Source organism: Desarmillaria tabescens (genome assembly GCF_030435595.1).
Source record: "Desarmillaria tabescens strain CCBAS 213 chromosome Unknown EV420scaffold_21, whole genome shotgun sequence".
Classification (NCBI taxonomy): Eukaryota; Fungi; Basidiomycota; class Agaricomycetes; order Agaricales; family Physalacriaceae; genus Desarmillaria; species Desarmillaria tabescens.
In genome coordinates, this window is record NW_026848320.1 from 457,518 (window position 1) to 472,847 (window position 15,330).

Below are 15,330 nucleotides of genomic sequence, written 5' to 3' on the forward strand. Positions count from 1 at the left end.
CTGCGGCGAGGTCCATCATGCATAATATTATGGTGAATGGCAACCTACTGTCTAACATTATAAAAGATTTGAAATTGTCGAGTCCTTCATACGCAAGCACCTAGCCGAGACTCAGAGGTTGTATACAGTCCCTTTGTACGAGAAACAAACGAATTTCAATAACACGTATAAAGAAATCAATGTTTGAACACGCCTGCGGACTGCTAATACTCGAATCCCTCAATACGTATCCGCTCTTTCTCAACGCCAGCTAGTGCTAGCCCCTCAAGAACACTCTCCCGATACCCGTCTGGCCCACATACAAAAATATCCCTCCCTACCCAATCCTCCTGACGATCAACAAGATACCCAGATGTTACACGCCCTGGATGCATCGTAACGTTCTCGGATTTCGGGACAACTTCGCCACTAAAAAGACGTACTCCCACGCTCTCCTTCTCACCAATCAACGGAAGGAGAACAGCAGGCTCTCTCGTAGATAACACAAGCACCACATCCCACCCATCTCCAATAGTTCCACCCAGCATACTCAAAAACGGTGTCACACCGATCCCACCGGCGAACAGCGCCAACCGCTTAGAATTACCCCGAGGAAGAGTAAACTGCCCCGTAATGCCGACAATAGGGACGGTCAACGATAATGGGAGCAGGTCTTCCAATAGTGCAGGCCGAACCTCTGCTACCTTCCGCGCAAGAGAGAACAGTGCACCTGTCGCTGCACCACCGGGCTTCTCACGCAAAGTAAGCGAGAATGTACGAGTGGGCGCTAGATGGGTGGAAGATACCGTCCAAGTACGAATACGATCATCGTTGACGGACGTTGGGTTACCAGGCGCCATATGTTGGTACCCTGGATGACCGATGAACCCGGAGAAGTCGAGAATGATGGCTTGTCCGGGGACGATATCCAGTTCGCGAGATGATTGCCAAGTAAAAGTAGCGATGGTTGAACTGTGGAGGATGATGCTTTTCAGTGCGGCTGTTGCAGGCGATTCGTCGTCAAAACGGAGGATGGGCGCTGACTCTTCGATGAGATAGCGTACAGGCGGGCTGTACGGACTACGTTGGACAGATGTCCCTGGACGCTGTCGAACAGGGAGAGCATCCCGTACGAATATGCACCCTGTAACGTAGATGGTTGTCAGTCGGTCTTGAAGGAACATGATCTTCTGTGCGTCCGGTCCGATATGATTTTGTGCTCGTCCGGTCACATAAAGGATATCCCCTGTGGTGAACGAGATGAGAGTGAGAGAGGCAAGTGGAGTAGCTTCGACGTTCCCGAGGGAGGTCATGATACGATTCCCGGAGAAGTCGGGAAGGACGAGGGTACGCTTGTCTGAAGGTCGGACGCGAATGAACCCAGGTCGTCCACCACGGATATTCATACCGACGTGGGAGGGAAATCGGCTCGCGTTATCCTCAGCTGCAGCATATGTCGTACCGAAGAAGGTCGTGTCGGAGGACTGAATGAAGGATATGACAGACTCAGGAAGCTCTTCATCTTCTGGAAGATGGCGCTTGTCGTAAATCAGCGTTGGTAAGGCTTGGCAAGGCACGAGGTCTCTCAGAGGGATATACTTTGGGCAATTGCTAGACCAAAACGTCAAACTGTGATCCTCGCATGCAAAAAAGGAATCTTACCCTATGGCCTCATTGACATGAACTTCAAATTGATACCCGTTGACATTCCCCTTCCTCTTCGTGATCTTCCCAGCAAAATTATTCCTCCAACGCGTCGAAAACTCTACACCAATACCGGCCATCAACATCTCGTCCGTCCCTGAATCCCTCGCGTTGGTGATGAACGGATCACCGTCCCACACTTTGACGTTGAAAGATAGGGTTGTATACTTCGGCGACGAGATAAACCCCGGTTCGCCATCTCGACCAGCGAGGATAGACCCCCATGGTCGTCCCAAAGAATCCAGAGTCGTGATAGGTAGAAAGGGCAGTCGAGTCGCGTAGAAAACGCCATGATCAGGTGGTAGATCACCGTCTACGGAGGTGTATAGCCAATTGAGAGAAGCGTCCTTATCGAAGCCTAATTTTTTCCGGATGGACTGTTCGCCAGGATGCCAGCCGTAGAGCGCCATAATTGCAGAAAGCGGACGAGCAAAGTGTCTTATTAAAGAGAATTCAAGGTTACCTTCGGTGGACGACGGCAAAAGGAACCCTCATCTGTCAGCTGCCGACATCATCACTCAGCATGATGTCATTCGACAGAAAAGGACAAGCTGAAAAGGGGCAGGGATATTACGGCACACGTGAGCATGCGAACTACCGTGGGCTGGTCCTTTAATCAGCGCGTCGCCTACCCGTGGAGCTCGGGTTACTTTGGGCAGAAACAAGTGTTTGGCAGGATGTCGAGGAATATGAGGTGTAAGGGCGTTCTCTTCCTGCTCATGCCTTGCCTCCTCATGGCGTGATTATTCATCTCCTTGGGAACGGATCGCCCATAAGAAAGGGATCATCCTTGGACGAAGAGCAACAAGCACAGAAGGAAAAGAGAAGAGACGGACTACTACTAAGTACTCATTTGTGACCAATTCTTCTTGTCGAAGAAGTATTCCTGTACTTTTGATGGTATATGTGGTTAGATTAGGAAACGAACGTGATTGAGCACAGCGTAGTCTGGGATGGGGATCACCAAAGTCGTCAAAAAGGGATGATAAGAAAAATTCAACATACGAGAAACAGGAGAGCGGAGATCCTAAACTGAGGTAAAGCTTGAAGGTTGGCCCAAGCTAATCGCTGCAATCTATGGATCCACAACAAGTCGGAACTGTCATCATAACTGCAGAACGGTCAGACATGATGATACAAGTTACAGCCCATCACGACCAGCATGGATACTCGCCCCGCATCCTTCGCTTACAGGATCAGGACAAGACACGAACTCAGGAATGATGACATACGAACGAACTCCCAATAAACTGAGATGGTTTGTCAGAGTACTGGTTGCCAAGGTCAATGTGGTTCCTGCAAAAGCAAAAATACTCGGTATCTTCGGGCCGACAAGAGGCGTGAGAATATAGGCCTTCTTTTGGATGTTTGCCGACTCACTGGTGATCCGAACTTGGTCCCAACGTTCACTGCGCCCCACGAATTTGGCACCTTACTCTGGCAGGCGAAACTGTAGTTCGTTCTGATGTATCAAGACCAGTCCATCCTAGACTTCAGACTTCGTCTTCCTAAGTTCTCCCTGTACGCACGTTCAAGATGGTATGCACTCCTTTCTGTTCATCCTTCCTCCCTTTAACAAACAAAATCCACCAGGATACCTGCCTTAATTGCGAATTCAACGCAATTTACCGATACACCCTTCTGTCAATATCACTGAGATCTTGTAATCCGGACACTCATTAAAATCTCTTAATATCTGCCGAGAGACAATTTTGAATGACATAGCCATTTTTAAGACCCAAGTACGACTGCTTTTGGCTTGTATTATCCATTGTATGTCTCAAATGTTATCATTCATTTGGCTAAATTGAGTATAAGGGAGATGTCGCCCGAAAGGCAATTAGTTTCATAGGTATCCTAGGTATGAAATGGTTTCTAATGCTGCTTGATAAGCCAGAGGAACGAGGGAAGCCGTTTTACACGGCGGATCACGACGTTCTGTCACCTGTGACCGAGTGTGACCAGGGACGAGAGGGAAGGCAAACAGCCGAGCCGAGTCGGCCGAGACACGCCAAGGTGAACGCTCCCGCGGCGAGACACGACGGCGGACCCAAAAGAAGGACAGCACACCCAACCGACCGCGACGCGATCGAATGAAGGAAGAGGAGGCGCGAAAGAGCGGAGGAAAAAAGGAAAAAGGACGTGTACTGACTGAACTGAGACCGACGAGAGAGAAAGAAAGGAAGAAAAAAGAAAAAAAAGGATAGGATAGAAGGAAGAAAAAGGACGTGTACTGAAACTGAACTAATGTAATTTAATGGGGAGACCAAGACCGAGAGACGGAGACGAGACGAGACGAGAGAAAGAAAAAAGAGAGGAAAGAAAAGAAACTCACAAACTGTAAGCAACTGGAGGAGCCATGAATGAAATTGATAGTGATGGGTAGGAAAGCGAATGAACGAAGTGACGCGAAGCCAAACCTCTTTTTATACAATACAAAATACATCGAGAAGAGAAGGACCAAAGAGGTCAGTCAGGGATGTGTGGGGATCTGCCGTATGTAGCGCATCGTGTTGTTGTGTAAATGAATGTGAAATGTGAAGTGACGCGATTATACATCAAACCAAACCAAGACCGAGGTCAGGGATATGTATCTGTATCTAGGGGATCTGCCGTATTCTTCTTATTTCAAAAAATAAAGGTAAACGTCTTTGATAGAGCCAAAACGTCTTTGATTTTCTCGGACCGTACCTTGAAATGTCTTTATGTGCACTTCCTGATGCTTCCAAACCACCGTCAGTCCCTGCCAAAAAAGTTTGGAAGTTTTCTCGAGCCTGAAAAATGACGTTCACTACAACCTCGCAAGACGTTCAGCCCAGCCTCGTGTCAATGTCGTATTGTATTATATTTCGGCCATGTAGCTTCCGCTGCCTTACAGTGGCAAATTCTTTTTCATGTTCGCCACCTTAGTTCAGTTGTCTTTATCAATGTCACAATGTCAATGTTTATTTACTACTGAATGCCCGTACATCAAACTTGAAATACAACGGAGAGAAACGTATATATTTTATTCAATGTCCCTTTCAAGGCTCAAACCAAGTCCTCAATATCTAAATAAACACCTGACCGGGTTGTCGCAACCCGGTCGCGAGGTTCTGGGACGTACGACTCCGAGGTCTGGTGAGCCAATTGGCGAGGAAGAACAGGTGCGCGGCCAAAATACAAGAAGAACGTATCACAATAATGAGCCGCAATAGAATTTTCAATGCTCAAAAACTCATCCTCGGTCCAACCAGTGGATTTTACCACATCCAGGAATGCTGGATGATTCCCATCCCATGTCTTCATCAGCTTCTTCATTGCGAATATGTACGGGGCTCGTTGCAGCCATAAATGATGGGCGAGGCCATAATTCGCAGAGCCGACATCGATTTGTCCTGGTAGTTGCCGTCCATCAGGAAAGCAACGGAAGACATCCAGTGCTCGTATGCCGTCACTTGCATTCACTGTGGCTCGTCGATGCAGCGCTCTGAACTCACAGCGGAAATTCACCTCCGACAGTTCCCAGCATATCTCCATACGCTCCTCCCTTGTAAGGGTCTCATATGCCTTTCCTCGCCAAAACGCCGATGACGCGTTGTTATCCGCACGGAGAGGGAATTCTGCGTAGCCTTCCATGATCTTTGTCACCTCCTGCCGCCGTCTCGTTGCTAGCCCACCACTCTCTCCCGCCGAATGCAGAAATCCCAGCGCCAACATGGTCCGCCACTCTTGATGATACAAGTTTGGAGGTACCCGCTCTGTTACCGTGAGACGTGCGAACAAAGGTGTTCGCAGACGCAACCAAGAAATCAGAAAGGAGTTGACTTTTTCCTCCGTATTCACAGTGGCAATGATATCTGGCCTAGGGAAGGCGTATTGCGATTCCCTCGGAATCGCGGTTGGCTGTGGACGACCAGAGGAATGACAGCGAGAAGGATTCGCATCCACGGCCAGTAGTCCACGACGCCACGGCTCGATCAATGGCGGAAGTAGAGGGTGTTGAGGGTCCATCAGCTGATGAGGTTTCCCAGACTGTGGTCGCGCATTTTTATGATCTATTAAACACGTTAACGTCCACTTTAAAAACCAAAACAGAGAGAAACACCCACATGGAGAATATCGAGACGTCGATGACGACGCCGCAGTGAGAGGAACATCCGGACGACCCAGGATGATGGGGGACACCAACGCAAATGGATCGATCCATCGACAAGAGTGCAACACGTGCTCTTGAATCTTCGAGTATTTCCGTGGATCTCTCGACGACCCTACAAAGACAGAGGGCAATCGCAGCGTGCAAGGACCCTGCGGCCATGGCGAGGTCGCAAATTCAGTGAGGGAATCCACACGGGTACCTGGGAGGTTCTTCATGTCCACAATGCGCCAGACTGGTATTCCCGCCTTGAAAAATCTCTGGAGAACTGTTGCATCCTGGACGTATGCACCCACAAGACTCTCATCAACAGGCATGGCAGGCGCGTCGGTCTCGGGAGAGTCCATGAGGGGCTTGAACATGGTCATGTACTCGACAAAGGCCCTAAGTTCCAGGGCCACATGCTGAGTTTCTGCGAACGTCAAGCAAACGTGTAGGAAGGATGTTGGTAGAGCATGCAGACGCCCGAGAAGCAACTCAATGACATTCAGGTGTCCACGCATGCTATGGGACACAGGTGCGCTGCCATCGACTGAGTTCATCGACTCAATGACGACTTTGCAAGCGGCTTGAATTTTGAGAAATGTCGAGTAACACAGATGACCAACTCCCTCCACGAGACTGTCTGGGTCGCACTCAACAAAATCATACTTTGTCAAGCCGCGATACAGCGGATGGAAGGGATCGTTTGGAGAGGCAGGAGCTATCCAGCGTATGCAAGCCAGATGAGGAAACTGCTCGACATAGGCCTGTGGCCATTGGAGCAGGTCGTCGTGGCCGTATCGAAAGTTTTCCCGCATGTATACCTCCCGGTTCGCCCCAAGGGGAGGCCTGCAGATGATAGAGGAGTTTGGGGTGACTATGAAGGAGTCGGAACCATCCAAGATGATACCGTTCTTGCCGTCAAAAGGACCCAAAGCTAGCATAGTTGTTAATATATGACCAGTCACAAGCTACGTCAATGAACGTACGAAAAGTGGGATTTGCCTTGTGCAAGAGCAATCTCGGATCCCCGCGAACTTTGGAAGGCATCCAGTCAACCGGCAGCATGGTTTATCCTGCGAACGTTGAGATTCTGTCAGCAACGGTGGCTGGAGACAACACAGGCAACGAAGATTGAAGATTGTCTACGGCCATTAGGACACCCATGGGCCGCCGAGGTTCGTCCAGCATTGAGGCAAAGCGGAGGGCACATAGGACTGCCGACGAAAGACGTCACGCCACAGCGACAACACCATCGGTGTTAATCGCGACTCACACGATCCGCCGACGAAGGACGTCAAACGGGAGTAGCGACACATTCGTGTCAACCGTGATGAATCCACCAGAAGAGAAGAACATATATAAAAAATCTCATCGACGAAAGACGTCAAATGAGATAGGCGACACATTTGTGTCAACCCTCAGAAATTAACTAGGTGGTTGTACTCACCTTTGTGTGTAGATTGATGGCCAAGACTTGAGGTGGGAGAGTGAGCGAAAGCGAGAGAGAATTAGTGGTGAGTGGTGAGCGTGAGAGCGAGCAGTGAGCGTGGGAGACAAGGGCACGCAGCGCTTGATTGATGCGTCTAACGCACGGGCCATCAGAGAGGCGTGCCGGTGAGCCGGACGCACTTAATTGGTACCCCTGGGCGCTTCGCGTTGGTGGCTGTGGCTGACTAAATGCCACACAGCGCTTAATTGGCACGTACCGGTGAGCCGGACGCGCTTAATTGGTACCTTGGCGCTTGGCCTCGGTGGCTGTGGCTGACTAAGTGCCACGATGTGGCACTTAGGCATTTGGCCTGCTCTCTCCTCCACTGCTCACCCACTGGCTTGACCCTCTTGGGTCGGCTTGTCCGTTTGACGTCTTTCGTCGTCGGACCATGGGCTTGACGGTGCCATTTTTCCTGCTCTCTCCACTGCTCACCCACTGGCTTGACCCTCTTGGGGGTCAGCTTGTCTGTTTGACGTCTTTCGTCGTCGGACCATGGGCTTGACGATGCCATCGGCCGCTATCCTTAGCATCTTTTGCTGGGATAATCCTTCTCTTTTCTCAGTCTCGTCGATTTTGCTCCCTTGTCAAGCGTGCGTGTCTATCGATGACTCGTGCACGCTTGTATCCTGCTGGGACTGATACTCTTGTGTCAGCGGTACCACTTGGCATGTTTTGCCGGTGGTACACACCACGAGTGTTGTCTCCTGGTCGGTCTATGGTAAGTTTCTTTTAAATCTGCTGTCAATTCTAAATTTTCAGACTTACTGAACAGGCGGCCAGTGTGTATTGCCTTGTTCTTGCCGTTCCTGGGCACTCACCCTCATCATCCTCGCCTCTGTCCCCGCTCTGGTTTTAGTACAAGCCTCCTCCCAGGCGGTAGCCGGTCCTCTCCTTTCCATCGAACGATCCCAAGAATCTGTCGCAGCCACGCTTATTGACCACGCTGTGTCTGCAGTTGCTACTGTCAAAGCGTTCAATGCAGCATCTCAGGAACGCGACTCTCTAAGCACTGTTCTCGACTGCGTCAAGGTCGCCGACAAAAAACTCGTTGCAGTCTGGAGTCTTACATCAGGCCTGTCACAATTCGTCATGATGTCCGTGTTTGTGCAAGCCTTTTGGTTTGGGTCGAAGCTGGTCAAACAAAGCAAAGTGGAACCAGGGGATGTTATGGCCATATTTTGGACTTGCCTCATCGCTACAAGTAATCTGCAGATGTGCATTCCCAAGTTCATCACGTTGACGAAGGGGAAATTTGCCATGGTGGCCTTGCTCGCGCTTGCTGACTCGGAAGAGGCAGGTGCTCTGACTCCCGTATCTCCATCGTATTATTCCCGTGCATCGATCTTTCATGGCCGCCCAGTAAGGTCGACGCATTTGCCCAAAATCATACCGTCCAAGTGTCATGGCGAGATAGCACTCCATAACGTCACCTTCGCGTATCCCTCCCGACCTTCCGTACTGGTCCTGTGAGACGTCTCCATCTATCTTCCCGCTCTTCCCACTTCAGAAACCACTTTTGTTGTAGGGAGCTCCGGACCCGGAAAGTCGACCATTGCGTCACTTCTCCTTCGGTTGTATAAGCCTCGGAGCGGGCAGATAGAGCTCGACGACCAAGATATTGCCTATTTGGACGACAACTGGACGACTGAACACATCTGTCATTTCCCAAAACTGTATCCTATCTGACATAAGTGTTCATGACAATGTTGCCATGGGACTTGCCGGAAGTGAAACTGGGAGAAAGCCGGAACACGCGACAAGGGCAGAAGTCGTGCAGGCTTGCCAGGCCGCTATGATTCCTGATTTCATCCGCGATTTACCCGACGGATATGAGATGAAGCTAGGCAATGGAGGTGCGAACTTGAGCGGTGGTCAGAAGCAAAGGCTAGCTATTGCGCAAGCACGATTAAGGAATCCTTCTGTATTAATTCTTGGTGAGCTTTTACCCAAACATTCGAACCCTATCGTGTTCTTATCTTTATTACCAGATGAAGCTACTTCTGCCTTGGATCCTACTTCTCACGTCTTGGTGTTCGAGGCTATCAAGCAATAGCAGGAAACCCGAACCACCATTGTCATCACTCATGATCTGTCGCAAATCACGTCGAAGGACTTTGTCTATGTCTTGAAGAATGGTACCGTCATCGAGCAAGGCTATCGCGCTGACCTTGAGCGATCTGAAGGTGAATTCAAGGCAATGATGGGCTCCCAAGTGGTTGCAGATGTGTCAACAATTGACGATACAGAGCGCCCAGAATCGGTAACAATGGAGGGGGATGAGGAAAAAGACTCAGTCTCTCAACCGTTCTCGTACGTTCCAACCATCCTGGTGCTGAATAGTGCCATCCTTGGTCACTGGATGTTCGACGTGGTGGTGGACTTGACGTCGAAAAGCAGCGGGCCTATGCCTTTTTGTCCCACTGTCGTTCGGTCTTGAGAGTCTCAACAACTTAGTCGCTTTATTCTTGCCGACGCATTCACAGCCCAGCACTCAGAGAGACGACGACGACCTTCCAGTGTTCAGGTTATCCCCGCATTTCCGCCGCCCCCTTCTCAGACTCTCACTACCCATACGCGCCGATACAGCCTTCAATTCACACTAACCTCGCCAGCATTCTCTCACCATTCCGCAACTTCTTTGTTGATCAAGAAGGATAATTGTGCTGTGACGAGATGGAGGTCGACTAGACCGTCTCGCATGAACCGACGCAGAGCGACTCTTGCTGACATTCACGAGTTACTGGATTTGGTCACGGATACCAAGGTGGAGAAGAATTTGTCTTCATCATCTGAAAAGAGTCTACAGTTGTCTCCCGACAATGACGACCCCATTCATTTTGGGGTTTAATGAGGGACGTCTATCTGACTGTACCCTACAAGCCGCTCGTCGTATTTGCTCTGATCATTTGCTTGCTGAGCAGCGGTACTGTCACCCCCATTTTCTCCTTCGTCCTTTCTCGACTTTTCTTTGAGGTTTCTAACGAAGCCCAGAACACCTCTGTCATCAACACCTTCGGCGCCATCGTTCTCAGCATCGCAGCTGTTGATGGTCTTCTCATGGGCTTGAAATACTTTATCATGGAGACTCGCATTCCGCACCATCTTGAAGCAGGACAAGAAGTGGTTTGACAAGTCCAAGAACAGTGCTGCTCGGTGCAATTTTAAATGAAGGATGGGGACGACGCGTGGACGCTTATTGTTATCGCCATTGCACAGTTTGTTGTGGTCAGTGCCATGCTCACTGTAGAGTTTCTATGGGCGTTGGTACGCGGGTGGCAGATGACACTCGCTGGGTGTGCTATTACTACTGTCTTTGCCGGAGTGATGGCCCTTCAAGCCAAACTCGTCGCAAGCTGGGATTATGCAATAAACGCGTCCGAGTAGATGTTTCAAAAGTTTACTACAAGGTAAATTGTTTGACATCAGGTCTAGAATTGAATACGTATCTGACTCTTCTAATATAGACCATCACTACTATTCGTGGAATTCGGGATAGCGTTTGAAAGTGTGTTTCGTAGCGAATCATAGGAGCATTGATACCGCCGCAAAGCGCGTTGATGAGCCTAAACTTCCGTGGCAACGGCAAAAACCAAAACTCTACAGGAGTTCACGGCAAATGGCGTGTAGCGGCAATAAAGGCTTTGTTGTTGTGCGAGTGTTTCGGTGCACCTCCGTGCGATGAATTCCTCAAGAACGCAAGTATACACTGCGACTTTTCAGTCAGCGAAGTAGTACCCTTAACGATCGAGTACTAGAAAACGTTGGCTGTAAGCCGGGAAGGGTCTCGATAGACGAGAAGGAACGGAATCCGGTATAACTGGGAATACCGGCAAACCGTGAACGAAGTGACGGCAATTTAAGTAGTAAAAGCCGTGGGCGATGTTGACGGAATTAGAGAAAATGCCGTCAAAGAGAAATACCGTTGGCAAGATAACAAATACCGTGACGGCAAGAGACGAAGACTGTAGTCGAGAAACGAGAAACTGGCGGTAAAACGAAGATAAGACTGGCTGGCGATGATATGAGGGGGAACTAGTGACGGCAAAACGACGGCTGGGACTGGGCTGGACTGAAACTGAAACTATACTGAGGTTAACGACGGCAAAACGAAACTGATACTAATCCTGAGTCTACACGGAGACTATCCTATACTGAAACTGACGGCAAGATACCAAATACCGTGACTGATGATCCTATACTGAAGCTGTTGACCGAAATTCCGTGACAGATGCTGCTGGCGGCAATAACGATCCTAATCTGAGTCCACACGGGGACGTAACGATCCTGAACTGAACTGGGTAAAACGATGGCGACGTAGAAGGTGAAAACTGATGAAAACGATCCTGGCTGGTGAAAGTGAAACGATGCTGGCGGATTAAAAGATAAAAGCGAGTTGTGGACACCAAATTCCGTGTATTGGCGCAATATGAGCGTACACCAATACCGTTAGAAGAAAAGCCGTGACAGAGAGTATAACTTGGAGTGACTATGTTGTTATTGTCTATCTCCTAGCGAGTACAAGCGATAACGGTGGTCGATAACGTGGATGATGGCTAGTGTCCAGTAACTTGTGTCTAGCAACTACTACTACACTAGCTTTTATACTACAAGTCCGGAATAAAATTAGAATACTTGAAACGAGTCCTTAGTAAGTCCTTAGTACATCGATTGGTAAGAAATGATACAAAACGCGTGCTCCCAGAGTTCTAAAGTAACAGCACCCACACGGTTTTACCGCGTATAGACTTAGTGATCAGAAAGAATTCCCCCGACATACGGACTCTTGGGCTGCTGTGTTGCTGCGGCAAAGTACACTGAAGGTAGTACACTGAAGTAGATGCGTGCGGCATTATCTTGGCGTTGTAACAGCCTTAGTAAAGCTGGTGAAAAGGTCACGGTATTAAGTCTTTTGCCGTGGAATCGGTACTTTGACTGTGGCATTCTTCTAAATGACGCTTGATGCTGATGTCATCGATGGCTGTGCTGGGCGATCAATGATGGTCCTAATTCCGTGAGATCTGCAATCAGGTGCCTGGCGGCATTAATGAAGTGGCGCATATTGATACGGAATACGAGCTGGGAAGGATAGTTGGCGGTAAGAGTGGGTATTGCCGTGATTGCAATCGTTGACTTAGTGAAAGTCCGCTAAGTGGACAAGGCATTTATTATAATGCTAAAATCCGCGAATTCTGAGCGTACAGAGCCTTGAGGCTCATCAGCGTACTTTATTGTTGAATCTCCGTTGATACAGACAAATCTCCTGGTATCTTGCGATCATCCTTGGATGGGACAGTCAGTTCCAACACTGTTGGCTTTGCTTATCCTGAACGTCACGATATTCTTCCAACCGTGGGTGATCTCTTCTGATCCCACCAAACTTGTTGACACCGCATTCATCCAGGCTAGACTGCTGCCCTAAATGTCGTACTTGCACCTCCAAAAATTGGGATTCGGGAGGTGCAAGTACGTCATAACTGCTCGTCTGCGTATACCTAAACTTCACGTATGGATATACTTTACCCACCATAAACCCCAGTTGTGATTGCCCTTTCCAACCTATGGTTGGTTTGCGCAACTGGTCTCCTAGCTGTCCCATGAGTGCCGTGATGGATTCCTGCAGCTGGGCTTGATGATGCGCCTCAGACTATGATACTATGTACTGCGCAGATTTAGAACTCTCAAGGTTGCCTTGTATTTCCAGATATTATATTCATGCTGCTTTTTCTGCCATCATCTTTTGTCAGCAAGTAGTCGGCTCTCAGACAACCCCTATAGCAGCCTCTTCCTCTTACCATGGGTGTCAAAGGTGGCTGGGATGTTTGTTTATTTTTCTCCTGTGATTTGTATGCTAGTTCTAACATCTTCCTTTGCAGCTTCTGAACCCTACAAGCTCTGTATCATTCGTCGACTGGTCTTCCCAGAAGATATCCACCGGCGCTGTACATGAGTTCATTCCACATATAGGCGTAGATGCTAGGTAGCTATATCTAGTGTATTATACATATCAAGTCTAACTAGTATTACCTCTTTCTAGTGGATGGATGTCTGCAGCGACGTTCCATCATGGGCAGACAAAGAGTCCAGCCCAAGCGTCACTTTTCAAACGACTAGGACGCCTATTTCATCTCCCGGTCATACCTTTATTTGTGTTCGATGGCCCACACCGCCCTACTTATAAGCGTAAAAAGATTGTGAAGAAGATGCCAATCTGGTTAACCAATGATTTCAAGCGACTGCTGGAAGGATTTGGGTTCTCCTATTGGGACGTACGGCCTGTTCTTTTCTTTTCTTTTCTCTTCCTGACATGAAACACAGGCTCCAGGCGAAGCAGAGGCCGAGCTTGCAATGCTCTCGTGCCTTGGCCGGATTGATGCTGTGATGTCAGAGGACTTTGATACCATGCTATTTGGTGCTCAGCAAGTGATTCGGATGTGAGAGCAACAGTTACAGTTTATCAGTGTGATTTTTAAACATATTCATTAGCAAAGAGGAAAGCGACTCCAAATATCTGATCGAGGTTCATGAGGCCGGATCCCAGTTCTCCTGCAACAATCTTGTAATGATCGCGTTACTCACAGGGGGTGATTATGATGTAAGTTATGCAATGTTTTCAGTTGATATAGACTCATTCTTATGTGATAGGATGGAATTCAAGGATGTGGTGTCCAAACTGCAGCTAATATCGCAAAGTCAAGTGTTGGAGAACGGCTGTTTGATGCCCTTGAAGCATCCGAAGTTGATGATTATGCCGCTGTTGCCTCCGCATGGCATCGGGACCTTTGCACGGCATTGGAAAAGCAGGGGGCTGGCCGTCTTCATTCTCGGCAGTGTTCGCTAGCTTCACGTATCCCACTTGACTTCCCGAAGGTGTCGGTTCTCATCCAATATATTCACCCAGTGACATCCCAATCCAATGGGGTGGGTAATCTACCTGCCGCTCCATCGCTGCGTCAACCAGACATATCCCAACTCGCAAAGCTATGTGAGGAGCTCTTTGTTTGGGGACATTCAATGGGCATCATCCGCAATTTCCGTGATCATGTCTTCCCAGGATTAGCCACCCATGACCTGCTTCAAGATCTATGTAAACAACAGGGACTATTGAAAGACGACGACACTCATATCTCCCAGCATGCTATAGTTTCCAAAGTACGTGCTGTACGTGCGAATCAATGTGAATGATCACATTCGGAGTTATATGTATCTCTCATCATTCCCAGTGAAATCCTAACTCAGATCACCTCTGCGATTGATGGGACATACAATACCGATACCACGTCAGACGAGTACGATCAGTTTGTGAAGAAACCCCAAGTTCATGCATGGCTCTCTCGTGTATTGGCCCTTCATGCATGGCTGAACATCTTGGATGATACACAACATCAGACCCTCAAAGCTGGCAAAAAACATAAGATGGTTGAACCAAGTATCAAGAAAATGAGGCTCATCGAAGCAGAGCCAAGCCTCGCTCAGCCCGTTGGTATGTCAAGTATCCCTGCCTGTCAAATCTCTCTTACAATAACTTTTATGATGCCCTAGCTTCGACTTCTGCCAATCTACGAAACACCAGTCAAGGCTCAGCAGAACAGAACAGGTCTTACCCGGTCTTAGAGATATCTAGTGACGAGAGTGGCGAGGAAATGACAGGCAGGGCTCATTTCAATGCCATGTATGGCCTGTTTCTTACAGTTTTTTTTTTAAAGAAGCCACTCCAATAAAGCGCCAGAAACGTAACTCATCTCCAAAGTACCAAATCGAAGTTCGCTATACAGCGAAAGGGGAGATCCTGGAGCTATGCACAGATGATGAGAATGGATTCTAAATAGGAGCACCTACCCCTCTTTTTTTCATATATAGATAGCATATCATGGACTTTATCGCTTGACTCACTGTTCTCTCTTCCTCTCAGTATCATATGGACATGAACACGACCAATGATATCACAAATGCGCTAGGAATTCACAAGGTCCTAGAAACCCTATCCTCAGATTTAGAGATCATAGATGACATTGAGGGTGAGCAGGAGAGTTGCGGT

The 15,330-nt window shown here is 48.6% G+C and overlaps 5 protein-coding genes across 5 annotated transcripts; 3 read left to right on the forward strand and 2 right to left on the reverse strand.

The window, feature by feature from the left end:
• Positions 1-113: 113 nt before the first annotated feature.
• On the reverse strand, positions 114-2,430 carry EV420DRAFT_502383 (uncharacterized protein). Its single transcript, XM_060482395.1, has 2 exons — positions 1,642-2,430; positions 114-1,590 (listed from the first exon to the last, which is right to left on the reverse strand). The coding sequence occupies exons 1-2, from the start codon at positions 2,091-2,093 to the stop codon at positions 204-206; spliced, it is 1,839 nt and encodes a 612-aa protein (XP_060329859.1). The 5' UTR covers positions 2,094-2,430; the 3' UTR covers positions 114-203.
• A 2,283-nt stretch (positions 2,431-4,713) lies between these two features.
• On the reverse strand, positions 4,714-6,868 carry EV420DRAFT_1689007 (uncharacterized protein; the record flags this gene model as incomplete). Its single annotated transcript, XM_060479318.1, has 3 exons — positions 4,714-5,720; positions 5,775-6,737; positions 6,790-6,868. 3 exons carry the CDS (start codon positions 6,866-6,868, stop codon positions 4,714-4,716), a joined length of 2,049 nt encoding a protein of 682 aa, XP_060329860.1.
• Positions 6,869-7,787: 919 nt separating this feature from the next.
• Positions 7,788-9,143, forward strand: EV420DRAFT_1689009 (ABC transporter type 1, transmembrane domain-containing protein; the record flags this gene model as incomplete). The annotated part of the gene is made up of 3 exons (XM_060479319.1): positions 7,788-7,885; positions 7,949-8,013; positions 8,068-9,143. 3 exons carry the CDS (start codon positions 7,788-7,790, stop codon positions 8,763-8,765), a joined length of 861 nt encoding a protein of 286 aa, XP_060329861.1. The 3' UTR covers positions 8,766-9,143.
• On the forward strand, positions 8,514-10,766 carry EV420DRAFT_1689013 (uncharacterized protein). The gene is made up of 6 exons (XM_060479320.1): positions 8,514-9,229; positions 9,284-9,324; positions 9,406-9,605; positions 9,750-10,137; positions 10,176-10,418; positions 10,467-10,766. Exons 1-6 carry the CDS (start codon positions 9,007-9,009, stop codon positions 10,677-10,679), a joined length of 1,308 nt encoding a protein of 435 aa, XP_060329862.1. The 5' UTR covers positions 8,514-9,006; the 3' UTR covers positions 10,680-10,766.
• A 2,570-nt stretch (positions 10,767-13,336) lies between these two features.
• Positions 13,337-14,477, forward strand: EV420DRAFT_1271543 (PIN domain-like protein; the record flags this gene model as incomplete). The annotated part of the gene is made up of 4 exons (XM_060467644.1): positions 13,337-13,561; positions 13,611-13,726; positions 13,779-13,887; positions 13,938-14,477. 4 exons carry the CDS (start codon positions 13,337-13,339, stop codon positions 14,475-14,477), a joined length of 990 nt encoding a protein of 329 aa, XP_060329863.1.
• Positions 14,478-15,330: the final 853 nt, after the last annotated feature.

Excerpts from the sequence above, each read along its gene's own strand:
- EV420DRAFT_502383 (XM_060482395.1), bottom strand. The coding sequence starts at position 2,093 with ATGGCGCTCTACGGCTGGCATCCTGGCGAACAGTCCATCCGGAAAAAA. Across the intron at positions 1,591-1,641 it reads CATGTCAATGAGGCCATAGG|CAATTGCCCAAAGTATATCC; the intron begins GTAAGATTCCTT and ends GTTTTGGTCTAG.
- EV420DRAFT_1689013 (XM_060479320.1), top strand. The coding sequence starts at position 9,007 with ATGGGACTTGCCGGAAGTGAAACTGGGAGAAAGCCGGAACACGCGACA. Across the intron at positions 9,325-9,405 it reads ATCCTACTTCTCACGTCTTG|GACTTTGTCTATGTCTTGAA; the intron begins GTGTTCGAGGCT and ends ATCACGTCGAAG. Across the intron at positions 9,606-9,749 it reads TCAGTCTCTCAACCGTTCTC|TCGCTTTATTCTTGCCGACG; the intron begins GTACGTTCCAAC and ends TCAACAACTTAG.